This window comes from Micropterus salmoides, unplaced genomic scaffold, assembly GCF_014851395.1.
Source record: "Micropterus salmoides isolate LMB-PRFRI ecotype aquatic unplaced genomic scaffold, ASM1485139v1 Ms_hic_scaffold_15, whole genome shotgun sequence".
NCBI lineage: Eukaryota > Metazoa > Chordata > Actinopteri > Centrarchiformes > Centrarchidae > Micropterus > Micropterus salmoides.
In genome coordinates, this window is record NW_024040596.1 from 33,554,683 (window position 1) to 33,569,778 (window position 15,096).

A 15,096-nucleotide genomic window follows, 5' to 3' on the forward strand; every position below is an offset into this window, starting at 1 on the left:
TCAGTTTCTTTAAGAAACTTAATTATATGACAATATATCTGGCCTGCTGTTTTCCCCAAGAGACCCGCCAATGAGATATCATGATGTTTTGCCTTCCGTAATGACTGAAAGAGGCGTTCCCTCCTGCATATCTTTTACTAAAGGAATCTACTATGTAGCTGGCTTGTGTCAAATAGATGAATCACTTGCTTCTGTCTGGTTTGCATGCGGCCCCCAGCTAACCAATCATGCTTCAGACTGATGTTGGCACCACCCACTCTATTAGCATACAGGCGCAGGGAAAAATAAATGTGGAAATGTGGAAATACAGGCATAAAGAAATGTGGAAATAAATAAATATATAAATGTATAAATAAATAAATAAATATAAATACATGTAGAAATACAGAAATAAATGCATGTAGAAATGCATAAATAAATACAGAAATTTTAATTACCAAAATATATTTAATTTTAATTTATTTCTGCATTTATATATTTATTAATTCATTTATAGATATGTCATTTTTCGTCCCTCATAATTCTTGCATCTTTGGGGTTCATTTTTATCAATTACAATACCTATGTAAGTAAGCTTTTCACAGGAATATTAGCAATTAACTCAACATTTTTAAGGTTTAATCGGAGACCAGAGGCTTTACTGAAGACTTCTATTATGTGGTAACCCCATACAGTCTATGTGTAACCCCCGTGTTTTACGTCATACCGCTATGAACTGTGGGCAATTCCCTCAGTCAAAGTCTGCAGAAATGCGGACTTACGTAAAGGGTCTAAAAAGTCTCAAAATGTCCGCGAGAGAGCCCTCGCGCACTTGACGATTTGAAAGTGGGACAGCCCTAAGCCCTCACGGACTTCCCGGGAACGCGCCTCAAAGTCTGTGAGTCTGTGAGGGGGGACATTGGGATTGGGCCATTTTTTCTCCGAGTTCACGAGTAGGAAATCCGACTTAAGGTGGCGTTCCAGGGTAGTTTTTCTAGTTGTAAGTCGGAAATTTCCCTGTTCCGAGTTGCCTGGAACGCAGCATGAGAAAGGCCCCCAGTGTGTATGAGTTCTGGGTACGTCATCAGATCGCGCCGCACGGAGGAAACGTGGGAAGAATAGAAAGGAGTGCAAAGCAGGGGACAGTTGAGAGACTCCACGTGAATCAGTGTGAACATGGCGTCGATTCAAGAGCCAGAGGTCCAGTTCGCACAGCGATTAGCCTCCAACGAGAAGCCCATTCGAACCAAGGCCATAAAGAAACTGAGGAAATACATAAATGTCAGGTCTCAGAAAGCGACAGGTAAGCTAACCTGCCAGCTAACGTCAGCTCTGACAGAGCTTGCTAACACAGCTCAAATACTAAACTAGCATTAATTTTCCTTGAAAATCTGTGGAACTGTTAACGTTAGTGTGAACTATACATTAATGACTATAAGAGACTGGTGGTAGTAATAATAAAGGACGCGGTGCTAGGTTGACACATGTGGCTGTTGTTTTAAAAAATGGTAGCCAGTGCACACGTGTGGAGGAAGTTAGCTTTTTGATCAAAAAGCTATCCAGTGTTACAGCTAACCATCAGTTAACTGTAATAAAGCCACGATCACCAGGACATTAACCATGTTGAGACGTTATTGTTGCAATAATGTAAAGTTATGATTAAACAAGCAGTCTCTAAGGTCAGTAACTGAAAACTATGTCCACTGTAAAAAGATAGTATCAATTGGTTATCTGTCTGGGCCTGAAAAGATAATGACTTATTGATTACTGCTGCAGTCCACAGTTTTAGTATTCAGCTAACTTATCTCCTTGATTAAGGAAATGTTTCACAGATCTTCTTATGTCCTCTGTACAGGTGGGTTCACAGGTGATGAGCTGCTCAAGCTATGGAAGGGTTTGTTCTACTGCCTGTGGATGCAGGACAAACCGCAGCTCCAGGTATGCTTTGTTAATGTTTGCAAATATGATGGCAATTTCAGATCTAGGTCTAGTGTTGGATTAAGCATCAAGTCACTTCTTGCTAGGGTGGATCTAGTGTCTGTAGGACTTTGGTCTGAATAAAAAGCAGCAACACACAAGGTTAAACACAATAGGAGACAATGCAAATCTTGTTCTGCCTTCTGAAACTTACTATAATAAATGAATCACTTAATTCCCACCAGTAATAATAATAATCCTTTTAATAAATCAGAAAACATGTCGGATCAGTCTGTAAAGAGATGTTTTCCCTCACAGTGCAGGGAACAACTAGTGTGTGTGTGTACAAAACCAAAAAAATACAGCCACACCCATGATGGGCATTCATTAAAGCTTCAATGGCAAAATAAGTTTTACAAACCAACAGTGATTTCTGATATGCTCTGATAAGCCAATGAAAGAACAAAGAATACACTTCTTTCTTGATATAAACACTTCAGACTCATTGCTGTTCTCCAGCAGTGACTGAATGAAGCCATTACAGACGCTTGTGTTTTATCATGGACCTTAGTTTAAAAGCTCCAAAGTTGTCCCTCTAACAGATGAAGTCAGCAGTGTTTGTATTGTAAAGTTATGTCTGAAAAGGGCTGCAGAGGCTTCACAAGTGGGAAGAGTCAGCTTCAGTTATCTGGTGTGTGTGTATATATAGCCAAAAATGCTGCAAATCGTTACAAATTCTGAGAATTCCAAGGTGATGTCTTCAGATGTCTTTTTCTTTTCAGTCCAAAACCCCAAAATACTCAATTTGAAACAAATAAATACTGAAAATCTGCACATTGGAGAGGCTGGACCAGCCATTTTTGCTTTAACCCTTGAATAATTGTATTCATTAGTTGATTATCAAGGTTGTTGCCACTAGGGCTGGGCAATAAAGCAGTAACTATTATTAGACTTAAAACTCAGGGGGGACAGGGCCTTTTCTGTGGTTGGACCTAAACTCTGGAACGCTCTGCCCCTCCATGTCCGAACAGCCCCTACAGTTGAGTGTTTTAAGTCTCGTCTAAAGACACATTTTTATTCTTTGGCTTTTAACTCCGCGTGAGTTGTGTGGTCCTCTGATGTCTTTTATTGTTTTACTGTATTTTAGTATTTAAACCTGATGCTCTTATTTTGGTTTTACAAAATTTAATTTTAATTGTTTTGTATGTTTGAGTCTTCTGTGCAGCACTTTGGTAACTTTGTGTTTTGTAAAATGTGAAATAAAGCGGATTGGATTATCGCAGTATAATTTCCTCCATAGATGCTTTTATCCAAAGCAACTTACATTTGAGGAACAACATGCAATCATTAACAGAGCATAAAATACAGCATGAGATCTACAACTGACAACACATTAATAAAAGCAGCAATAAATACTAGTAAGTGCTAATGGCACGTATCGCATCAATGGGGTAAAAATACCTAGGGAAAGAAGTTAGTTAACAAAGTGCAATCAATACAAGATAACTGTAGGGGATAGAAGAAGAAGAGCACAGGAAGTGCATGTTAGAGGTTAGGAGTTAGAGGTGTTATAAGAGGAAGTGTTCTTGGAAGAGATGAGTTTTCAAGAGCTTCTTGAAGTTAGAGAGGGACGCCCCTGCTCTGATGGCGTGTGGTAGCTCGTTACATCATCGTGGTGTCACAGATGAGAATAGGCGGGACTGGGATTGCTTTGTGTAAAGGGATGGCAGAGTCAGGCGGCGTTCGTGGGAGGAGCGTAGCGGCCGAGAAGGAACGTAAGTTTGTATTATGGAATTTAGGTAGATGGATGCAGACCCAGTAGTCACTCTGTATGCAAGCATTAGTGACTTGAATTTGATTCTGGAGGCCACGGGGAGCCAGTGGAGGTCACGGAGCAATGGAGTGACAGTCCTTTTGGTCTGCGATCTGAACCATTTGTAGGGGTTTCACTGCACAAGCTGGAAGACCTGCTCGGAGGGCATTGCAATAGTCGAGGCGAGAGATAACCATGGCCGGTTGGAGTGATGGTTGCGGAGTCAATTTGTAGTTTGATGTTATGGTGGATAGATTGCTTGGCTGGAATGACCAAGAGTTCAGTCTTAAAGAGGTTTAGTTGAAGTTGGCATCCTTCATCCGTGCAGATATGTCTGATAGACAGTCCGTGATCCGCGCCGAGATGGTGGGGTCATTTGGCGGGAAGGATAGGTAGAGTTTTGTATCGTCTGCGTAGCAGTGGTAAAAGAAGCCGTGTGAGCGAATGATCGGCCCCAGTGAGGTGGTGTAAATTGAGAAGAGAAAGGGCCCTAGCACTGAGACTTGGGGCACCCCTGTGGAGAGGCAGTGGGAGGAGGATAATTGTCCTTGCCACAAAACATTGTAGGAACGCCCAGAGAGGAAGTACTCGAATCACAGGAGTGCTTTACCCAAGATTCCCATTGCTGAGAGAGCGGATAGCGGGATCCTGTGGTTGACTGTGTCAAAGGCAGCTGATAGGTCAAGCAGGATAAGAACCGAGGATTGGGCTGCAGCTTTAGTTGACCTTAGGGCTTCTGTTACAGACAGAAGAGCCGTTTCAGTAGAGTGGGCACTCTTTTTTTTTTTTTTTTTAAACCTGTCCTGACCAGCAGCCTGGTATAGAGTATGATGACCTGGATACCATATTGTGCCAGACAGATTTTACTTTAACAGGAGAGTATTAATATACTCCTGTTTTATTATTTATTAAATTATGTATTGATTTGTCACCAGGCTGGACAGGGGGGCAGACACGGGGATGGGGGGGGCACAAACAGACAGCACAGAGAAAGGACAAGACCTGTAGGAGAAGGGGGATGGAAGGTGGGGACAACAGGGAAAAGCTGTGGGAAACACCAATTGCAGAAAGCAACGAAACCTGCCATAGAACAGAGAGGGGGGCTTGGGGAGGAGAAAAACAAACAAAAACAAACAATAAAAACAATAATAATAGTAAAGGACAACCAGCCGAACAGCAGCAATAAACAGCTGACATAGTAAGACGACTAAGAGAAAAATGAAAACAAGAAACAGTCACACACACTAAATAAGCAACACAGCACAGCCACGAGAGCTGGAATAATAATTAATTTACATAAGTAACTGAAAGAAAAGCATCAGGAATAATTCTACCAGGGACAACCTACATTTGTTTGTGTCTGTGTGTGTCTGTGTGTGAGACTGTGTGTGTACATGTGTGTGCGCATAAGCCTGTTAAAGAATGTAGTTGTTAGTGAGAGTGCGACGCCACGACTGTGCCACACCTACCCCAGCAACAGGCAGGCAAGAACCCCAGTAGCCAATAGGGGTGGGAGAAGAAAAAAAATATATCAAAAAACAAAGATGCATCGTAATGTAAACGCGCCTGCCAACCGCCGGGAAAAATTAAGGCGCCAGCTGACATCCCCCATGCACAGCATGCCCCCTGGCCGCCGTGCAACACAAGCCAAGCCAGCAACGAGGCAAAATCAACCAGCTCAGCTGCATGCCCCCACCCATCAGGGGCCGAGAACTCCAGGCACAAACCCAGAACAAACTGGAGCACAGCCCTTACCCGCACCCACACTGCACATCCCGAAAACTACCTGCAAACTGCATCCGGATCAACCCGCGCAGCGCCCAGAGACCCCCACCCCCAGAAGCCAGGGCACCCCGCAACCCCCTAAAGTGCAAAGGACCCCAGACCGCATGTCCCGGGGGAAGCTGTACCCCGCCCCAAGGAAGAACAGCAGAAAGCCGTGCCGGGAAGCTGGGAGCGATAACGCAGGAGAACCAGGCCAACGGTCCTCCAGCCCAGCCAGAGGCCATGAATGGGCACTCTTAAAACCAAACTAATATGAATCTTGGACGTCATTCCGTGGGAGGAATTCTGAGACCTGTTTGAAGACTGCCTGTTTGATAGTTTTGGATAAAAATGGTAGAAGAGAAACTGGCCGGTAGTTCTCAACTTGAGTTGGGACGAGTGAGGGCTTTTTAAATCAAGGGTGTAACCCTAGTATGGGTGCAACAACTAATCGACATAGTTGACAAAAATTTATTATTAAATTTGTTGCCAACGAATTTAATAATCGATTCGTTCATGACGTCTTCGGGCCGTAGCGACACAGTCAGCTTAAATTATCCACTGTTTGGCCTCAAGGGTTTGTACTGACCATAAAGAAAAGTTTGAGACCTCAATTGACGTCTGACGTCTGGTTTCTTCAACTTTCCCTCAGGAGCAAAAATCAGCCTTTAAACTTGAAATTATTATTTAAAATGTATAATTATAATAATAATAATAATAATTTGTTTTGCTTTGATAACGCATTTGCCCAGTCCTAGTTGCCAGTTAATTTTTTGTTGATTGAGTAATGGATGTAATTAGTGCTGTACATAACGATTATTTTTCAAGTCGATTAATCTCAAGGCTAATTTTGTTTATTCTACAGAAAAAAAGTTGCCAATTACTAGATTAACATACCAATTTATCCAAAATAAATATCAAAAACATGTCTAATCATTAATATTTTATTAAATCATCCTGATGAAGCACATTAGAATAATAACAATAGCAGCATAACTTAAAATTAATCAAATTTCCTCTTCACTGTAATAATAACAATAACATACATTAATTAGGCTACTTTACTTAAAACTGTAAATGTTTCTGACATGGATTTATTTCAATATTGAGTAATGCAGTATGATAATCAAATGTATTTCTGCATCAGTATGGGGCAAAAAAAAACAGCTGAAAGGATTCACAGACTATACAGTTATTGTTGTCTGTACTGTTAGTTTCAGCTGTTTTCTCGCTCATTCGTGGCCGGTAAATAAACACAAAATATGAAAAGGCCTAACATTAGATGACACGTAGTGTAATGTTACATTACCATGACAGCAACATGAAGGTGATAAAGAAATATTTACCTTTTAAATAATACGTTTTAACAAATGGTAATGTCCTCGTGTGGAGACAGAAAGTAAACATGATTTGCGGTGCTGCTGTCAGGGATACTTTCGCTTCACTTGTTTCATGCTGCTTCATGTGTTCGTGGACAACAGTTGTGCTACAGTGAAGCTATTTCAATTCACAGAGCTCATAGAGCAGCACCTTGTTGAGTGTCTGTCTAAAATACTCCCAAACTTAAGACTGTCGAAGGCGCGGTCTTGTAGCTGGAGCTTGTCCGGGGGAATCCCACTAACACTGGATGCAGCGACGCTTCGACGCACGTAACGGGAGTCGAAGTATTTACGTAATCGATTACATCGATGAATCGCCCCAGCCCTAGATGTTATGAGCATTGCCAAAAATGATTGTGCTAAATGTTTTTTCTAAAATAGAAATATCAGCTCAAAGATTGTTGAAGTTTCATATGGGTGCTTACAACATCTTGATGGAGAACGATAAACTCCTCAAATCCCCAATCAGAAGAAATCGAATGTTTGTCTGTCCAGAAAACCTTAAATGTGATCATGTTAAGTGAACCACCCCTCTCCTGCCTGGTTTGATGTTCATGGAGTCTTCACTTTTCTTTCATAGGGGGATCTATCAAACCAAATATCCAGCCTGATCCACAGCTTCCACGATATTGACGGTCGTAAGTTGTCCATGTGTGATTTAATAAGAGCAGGTAAATCGGACCATGGCACATGCTGTATGTTTCACGATGATGACGATGTGCTGTTCCCTGCAGAGTTTTTGTTCTTGGAGAGCTTCCTGCAGACTTTCAAAAGAGAGTGGACAGGTATTGACAGGCTGCGGATGGACAAGTTCTTCCAGGTAAGTAGGGCTGGGTGATATGGACCAAAACGTTATATCCCAGTACTGTTGGGCAGAATTCTGCTATAAAATATATATATCAGTATTTTCTGCTAGGTGGGCTGGGGGGTCAGCAGGCAGGTTTTTACTATTTATAGTAAACTAGCTTGTTTTTTATTTCACTGTTTTAATTACACTTCATTCTCCATCTTAAGTGTCACTCACTGCCTCCTTCACTTCTCTTCGCACTCAGACCTAACGTACCTCTGCTGCAAACACGTCAGCGTGCCCACTTCTTTCCATCTCTCCTTCCCTGCATGTCTGATCCGTTGACTTTCTCCATTGTTAGTAGGCTACGTTAAAGTGAAAGAAACAGAACTTGTCTTCTGGACTTTTCCTCTGGTGATTCCCTTCACAGCAGCAGCTGAGCTGCATGTTGAGGAGGCGCGTTGACGAGGTAGCCTATCAAAACAAAACCAACGTGGTAGCTAACGAATAACATCTGACTGGTGTGTTTGTCTCTTTACCTGGTCCGCTCTTGTGAAATATCCACCGTGTTGTGACATGTAACGTAATATCTCTTTCTCTGATAAATGCTGCAATGTATCACCTAACATGGACCAAGTGAATGTGTGGGAAACACTGACTCAACCGTTGTTTATTTCTTTTTACAAGCCAGGTCTTCAGCAGTAGACCAGCACTGTGTCTCCCTCCATGTTAGTTAGTAGTTTGTGAGTAGACGGCTGCGTGCAGACACAGAGGGAGAGGCGGGGCTGCGTGGTGAGGGAGAGAGACGAGCAAACACTGGCACGACTTTACGGAAACACATTAACTCAAAACTATAGAGGGATAAACGATATTGTCTTATTTTATATCTCTTTAAATTATGTCGGTTCTGTGTCTTACTGGTCATGGTGGAAGTTAGCTGAGCAGACACATACGGGGAGAGCGACCCCCTGCTACAGTAACACTGTCATTCTGTGACTTCATTATAAACCTTTCCATATGATGCCATAAGGATACTTCTAACAACATATGCTGTTTTTTAAAATGATACTAGTGTTGTCACGATACTGGAATTTCTAACTTCGATAACACCTTGAAAAATATTGACGTTCGATGCCATTTTCGATACTACGGACTGCACTTATAAAGTGCCTTTCTAGTTGGTGACCACTCAGATTGCGTTACACAACATGTCACATTTGCCCGTATTGAATACACTCATGGCCATGCAACGTACCAACTGCAAAATAAGATTTGACAGAGACATTATTAATGTTGTGCTTTTCATGTGCACTCTCAAAATGCCTGCTTTGAAGAGAGTCTACTGCTGGCTCAGAATTTGAACCAGTATACAACACTTTGGTGTCTAAGGTGCATCTCAAAAAATCAGAATATTGTGGAAAAGTTTGTTGTAAGCAGCTGAAGCAGATATTTTTTTTTTTAGATGCCCCTGTAACTCACCAACCCTAACGTCGAGATCACATTGCTCGAGATCACATTACTCCTATTTGCTCCATGTTCATTTTAAGTCCTGCAAAGAGACGTTCACATTTGGTAGCTAGCTGAGAGTCCATCTGAGAACTCAGAACAACAAAAATTAAGCAGTCTGGCTCATAACCTGGTATCAACACCTGATGAGGTAAATGAGTGAAAGCAAAGAGGGCAAAAAAGCCTTGCTATGCTTAACTGATGTTACGGGCCTAGTCTGAATTGTTTTGACTCTGTGCCACTGACAGTAATGACAGGTTCCCTGAGTCAGCCTGTTTGATTTTTTTGAAGACTGTATATAAATGAAGCAAATGCAAAAAATGAGGTGTGATTTTACTTGATCACTGATTGCATCAACACTGATTTCCAGAAAGACTTGAGTGGTGAACTTCTTGAAGGTATGATTCTATTAATTGCTTGCAAAATCCAAATGATTATTTTCCTCTGTTAACAGCTGGTTCGCTTCATGTTCAGACAAATCTTTGAGTTGCTGAAAAGAAAAAAGTGGGAGAGCAGGTAATGCATTAAAACTTGTCTACAAAAGCTTTTTGGTCAAGTTCCTGTCATGTAATTTAAAAATGAAAGCGGTCGCTGTGTCTCCTCAGTGTGGTTGCCAGATTTCTGGAGCTGCTGACCGCACAGCTCTTGCAGTGTGGTAGCGGAGCGCCCAGCGGGCTGCAGTTCCACATCCTGGACCTTTACATGACTGAACTAGCAGCTGTAGGTTCAGCAGAGGTACAGTTGCAGTTCAATTTAATTCTTGGTTTGTTATTTTTCCAGTATAACTTAAACTAATTTATCAATCTGTTTTACTGATCCCTTAATTAATTAATCCTCCAATTTTCCAGCACTTTTTTATGAGGAAATACACGTGTATTTTTCTTTTCTTTTCACAGCTCACTGCTGACCAAAACTTGACATTCATTTATCCATTCTGCAAAACAGCAGCCAAAACAAAGGAGTAAGTCCATATCATCTCAGCTTTTTCTGCTTGATTTATTGTGATTTAGTTGTTGTCTCTTAAACTGGACGCAATATTACAAAAATGACCTAGCAATAAAAATGAAAAATGGCACTGTCATGTATCCAGGTCATAGTTATCCAAGGAATATCAGTGAGGATTTATTGGAAAAGGGTCCGTGTTGACTGTTTGTTCAGGTCTGAACCAGCACAGATGCATGAACCTGAAGCAGCTTGTTTCGTCTTAATTCTGATGCTAACCCAGTGTTTCCCATACGTTCATTTGTTTGTGGCAGCCCGCCACTGACCGCCACACACTGATCTTCAATTTATTTTTTACTAGGCCTATTTAAAATCGTATTTGAGCTGCAGGCAGCGCGTATTCGCGCAGCACTTCCTCTCACTCGTCTCTCTCATCCGTCCCTCGATCTCTCGCTCTCTCTCCCTCGTTAACACAGCTGCACAAATCTGTCCAACAACGCTTTTAATGTCGGAGACCCAGCTATCAAAAGTTATTAGAAAGCATGTAAGGAGCCTAGCTAATAAGGAGAGCTAAGTTAATGTTGAAATACAGCTGGGATTTCGAGGCTAGCATGCTGTATCTGCGCCACAGTTACACTGTCATTCTGAGGGAAACACTGTAACCGTTGGCCTGACTACTTCCCATCTGCTAATCCTGACGTCTGTTGCTTCTTTTGATGTCTGTCTTAACAGTGTGACTCTCTTCAGAGCCATCTGCAACAGCATCTTTAGCACTATTATTGACCAGGCTCCCTTCGCTATTGAAGATTTGATGAAGGAGGTGACAGCAACTCTGGACTCGGACTCAGACTCAGGACAGGCTTCTGAAGTGGGCGACGAAGAAGACCAACTAAAAGAGAAAGGGAGTGAACCAGTCTGCAAGAAAAGAACAAGAAAGCAGATTAACGGTACAGAAATTATAATCTGGACAGGATTTGCTTTTATTAGAACATAAATCATTTATGATTTTCGATTAATCATTTGTGCAAATGACTGTACTAATTGTTGTTAGTATACGTTTCCTTGAAAGAGGGTTGTATCTCTCTCAGTGAAAACATACTAAACACAGCACATAGTCCCACTGACAGCTGTGCTATATTTGGAGCTTTACAAACACTATAGCCATGTGGTTTACCATGGCACTGACAGCTGCTAGCCGAGCTACAACACAGGTTCACCAGGGACTCTCTCAAAGGGGCATGTGCTTCAGTGAGTGCTGCCCTGTCTGTCCAGCACAGGCATAGAGAGCCTGTCAGTAGCTACTAGTGGCTGCAAGCTGTGACTACCAGCATGCATGTTGCTATCCATGGGGCAGATTTAACTCAGGGGTTCAATTCAATTTTATTTATATAGCGCCAAATCACAACAACAGTTATCTCACAGCGCTTTTCATAAAAGAGCAGGTCTAGACCGTACTCTATGATGCTATTTACAGAAGCCCAACAGTTCCCACCAAGAGCAAGCACTAGGCGACAGAGGCAAGGAAAAACTTCCTTTTAAGAGGCAGAAACCTCGAGCAGAACCATGGCTCAGGGTGGGCGGCCATCTGCCTCGACCGGTTGGGGTGAGAAAGAGAGAGAGAGAGAGAGAGAGAGAGAGTGAAAGAGAGAGAGAGAGAGAGTGAAAGAGAGAGAGAGAGTGAAAGAGAGAGAGAGAGAGAGTGAAAGAGAGAGAGAGTGAAAGAGAGAGAGAGTGAAAGAGAGTGAGAGAGAGTGAAAGAGAGTGAGAGAGAGTGAAAGAGAGTGAAAGAGAGTGAGAGAGAGTGAGAGAGAGTGAGAGAGAGTGAAAGAGAGTGAAAGAGAGTGAAAGAGAGAGAGAGTGAAAGAGAGAGAGAGTGAAAGAGAGAGAGAGAGGGATGTAAGGAGAGAGAGAGAGAGAGGGGAGGGAGGCAGCCTACACAATATACACACAGAGGTACAGACAGTGAAGGTGATGTTGCTATAAACTAAATGAAAAATGGTACAGATATTTATAATAGTGTTAATGGTAACCATCGTAATGTTAATGATTATAATAACAATAATAACAATAAGACTAACAACAATAGTCGTTGCAGTAGAGGGTGTCGAGCAGGAACACGGGGGCAGCAGGCGACCCGCAGCCACAGATCCAGACTCCACAGCTCCAGAGCCAGAAAACCTGCAGGAAGTGATAGGAGAGAGGAGAGGGACGAGAAAGCACAAGACTACCAGAAAGGGGAGAAGTTGTGTTAGTAACATGCAATAATGGGATGAGGTTGCATACAGAGGGAGAGAAAGTAGAGGAGAGAGGAGCTCAGTGCATCATGGGAAATCCCCCGGCAGTCTAGGCCTATAGCAGCATAACTAAGGGATGGTTCAGGACTCACCTGAGCCAGCCCTAACTATAAGCTTTATCAAAGAGGAAAGTCTTAAGCCTACTCTTAAATGTGGAGATGGTGTCTGCCTCCTGAACCCAAACTGGAACCTGGTTCCACAGGAGAGGAGCTTGATAGCTGAACGCTCTGGCTCCTAGTCTACTTTTGGAGACTCTAGGAACCACGAGTAACCCTGCATTCTGGGAGCGCAGTGCTCTGGTGGGGTAGTAAGGTACTATGAGCTCTTTAAGATAAGATGGTGCCTGACCATTAAGAGCTTTGTAGGTAAGAAGAATGATTTTAAATTCTATTCTGGATTTTACTGGAAGCCAATGCAAAGAAGCTAAAACAGGAGAAATGTGATCTCTTTTCCTGGTTCCTGTCAGAACACGTGCTGCAGCATTCTGGATCAGCTGAAGAGTCTTAATGGACTTTTTCGAGCAGCCTGATAATAAGGAATTGCAGTAATCCAGCCTAGAAGTAACAAATGCATGGACTAGTTTTTCTGCATCATTTTTAGACAGGATGTTCCTGATTTTCGCAATATTACGTAGGTGAAAAAAGGCGGTCCTTGAAATTTGCTTAATGTGGGACTTAAACGACATGTCCTGATCAAAGATAACTCCAAGATTCCTCACAGTGGTGCTGGAGGCCAGGGCGATGCCATCCAGGGAAACTATATCTTTAGATAATGCGTCACGGAGGTGCTTAGGCCCCAGAACAATAACTTCAGTTTTATCTGAGTAAAAAATGAGAAAATTACAGGTCATCCAGGTTTTAACATCCTGAAGGCACATTTGAAGTTTAGCTAACTGATGAGTTTCATCTGGCTTGATCGATAGATATAACTGAGTATCATCTGCATAACAATGAAAGCTTATGGAATGTTTCCTGATAATATTGCCTAAAATCATTAACATTACGATGGTTACCATTAACACTATTATAACTATCCATGGGGCAGATTTAACTCAGGGGTTCAGGAGTCCACTTATCAGAAGGTCGTTGGTTCCTTTCCTTAGCTCCCCCAGTCTGCTATTTGAAAGGTCCTTGGGCGAAATACTGAACCCCGAATTGAATGTGTATTTCTTATACTGATGGCATGTGTGTGTTAATGGGTGAATGTGACGTAATGTAAATGCACAAAAGACTAGAAAGGTGCTATGCAAGACCATTCACCGTCCATGCTACACTGTGTGGTGTCCCAGCGTGGTCGCACACTACACCTCATACATATTTAGTCTACCCCACGTTGATGTAACAATAATATGATTAGTCACAGTCTGTTTATTTGTGCATTGCTTTTATTTACTGAGACACAGTAAACAGTGTTGACTGTGTTGTTCATACATATGTTGTGAAATTAAGTCAGATTCATGATGGTCTGTCTGTGGAGGGAGTATCACACCATGTAATGTGCTTGACATCATATTAAGAGGAGATGTTTTAATATTTTTAACAAAGATTAAATTTGGATTATTTGTTTTTAGCCAATAAATCAAATGGAGAAGAGGGGGGTTGTTGTGATGATGATGATGAGCTTCTTCACTTGGAAGACTCAGAGGTGCCATGTGATGATGATATCGGACCAGTCCTCCAGGTAAATGTTTTTTTTTTTTCTTTCTTTTTGGATTGAATGGTCAAACAGTTCCTTCATATAACTCCCTCCATGAACTTAGAGCCCAGACCCACAGTTCTGCACGTTATAGCCTGTTAACAATAATGCTGCACTTTAACTGAACTAGGGCTGCACGATTTGGAGAAAAGGTCATATTGCAAACTGCAATTCAATTATAATTGAACAAATGGTACTATTAGTCTACTTGCTTAATTATCAAGGAATGCATGAAATACTGACATTTTGAAATGTGTATTTCTCAACTTGAACAAAGAAACAATATTTATAACAATAACTAGTAAAACAGAGGAGGTGAACAGAAGCAGCAAATATTGTCACACTGGCATCGGCTCAGTGTACATCTGTCTAATGAAGAGTGTCTATCCACAACCAGGAACTGTACACGAGTGTATTAAATAAAGAACACATAACAATAATATATTAAATACTACATTCATTAGAATTTCATATAATAGTATACTTTTTTTGTCACTAGTTGAATATTGTAGCCAGTTAGAGTGGTTTCATTTTTGTGGGTTGTTTTTTAAAATTGAATCCTTGTGAAAGCAAAAGGCTCTACATTGGTCTGTAATTTGTTAATGCTAAGTACTAACTTGTCAATAATCATGTTGTTCAACATTTAATAATTTGCTGTAGCATGTCAAACAATTTTTAATGTCCCGCTCCACCCAGCCTGTGATTGGTTGGTTGACAAAAGGTGACAAGCAAGTCGGCTTTATAAAAAAAGTGACATGCTGAAAACAAAAGGCACCGATACAGCTAACGTTAAATGGCCAGCGAGCCAAAGCTTCCTTATCTTTTCCCTGTTTTCTGCTGTCTTACTGCTTCAGCTGCTGCCGACGTCGCTCTGTCGCAGAGCGACCGGAGCATCAAGAGAAATGGTAGTACTCCGGTGAAGAGTCTGACTATGTTGACGCTTAGTATGGGGGGCGGGGAGGGGCTTACGGTAGGTTGTTGTCTGAAAAGTCACTCGCAGACTGCTCATAAAACATTTTT

At 41.8% G+C, this 15,096-nt stretch overlaps 1 protein-coding gene across 1 annotated transcript in view; it reads left to right on the top strand.

Moving 5' to 3' along the window:
• The first annotated feature begins 956 nt into the window (after window positions 1-956).
• The window catches only part of LOC119903512 (ribosomal RNA processing protein 1 homolog B-like), a 30,142-nt gene continuing 16,002 nt past the window's right edge, over window positions 957-15,096 (top strand). The window contains exons 1-9 of the mRNA XM_038719747.1: window positions 957-1,282; window positions 1,835-1,917; window positions 7,433-7,490; window positions 7,587-7,672; window positions 9,600-9,661; window positions 9,751-9,880; window positions 10,042-10,106; window positions 10,820-11,034; window positions 13,952-14,061. Coding sequence (XP_038575675.1) covers window positions 1,156-1,282; window positions 1,835-1,917; window positions 7,433-7,490; window positions 7,587-7,672; window positions 9,600-9,661; window positions 9,751-9,880; window positions 10,042-10,106; window positions 10,820-11,034; window positions 13,952-14,061 — 936 coding nt within the window. The 5' untranslated portion in view covers window positions 957-1,155. The remainder of the gene's footprint in view (window positions 1,283-1,834; window positions 1,918-7,432; window positions 7,491-7,586; window positions 7,673-9,599; window positions 9,662-9,750; window positions 9,881-10,041; window positions 10,107-10,819; window positions 11,035-13,951; window positions 14,062-15,096) is intronic.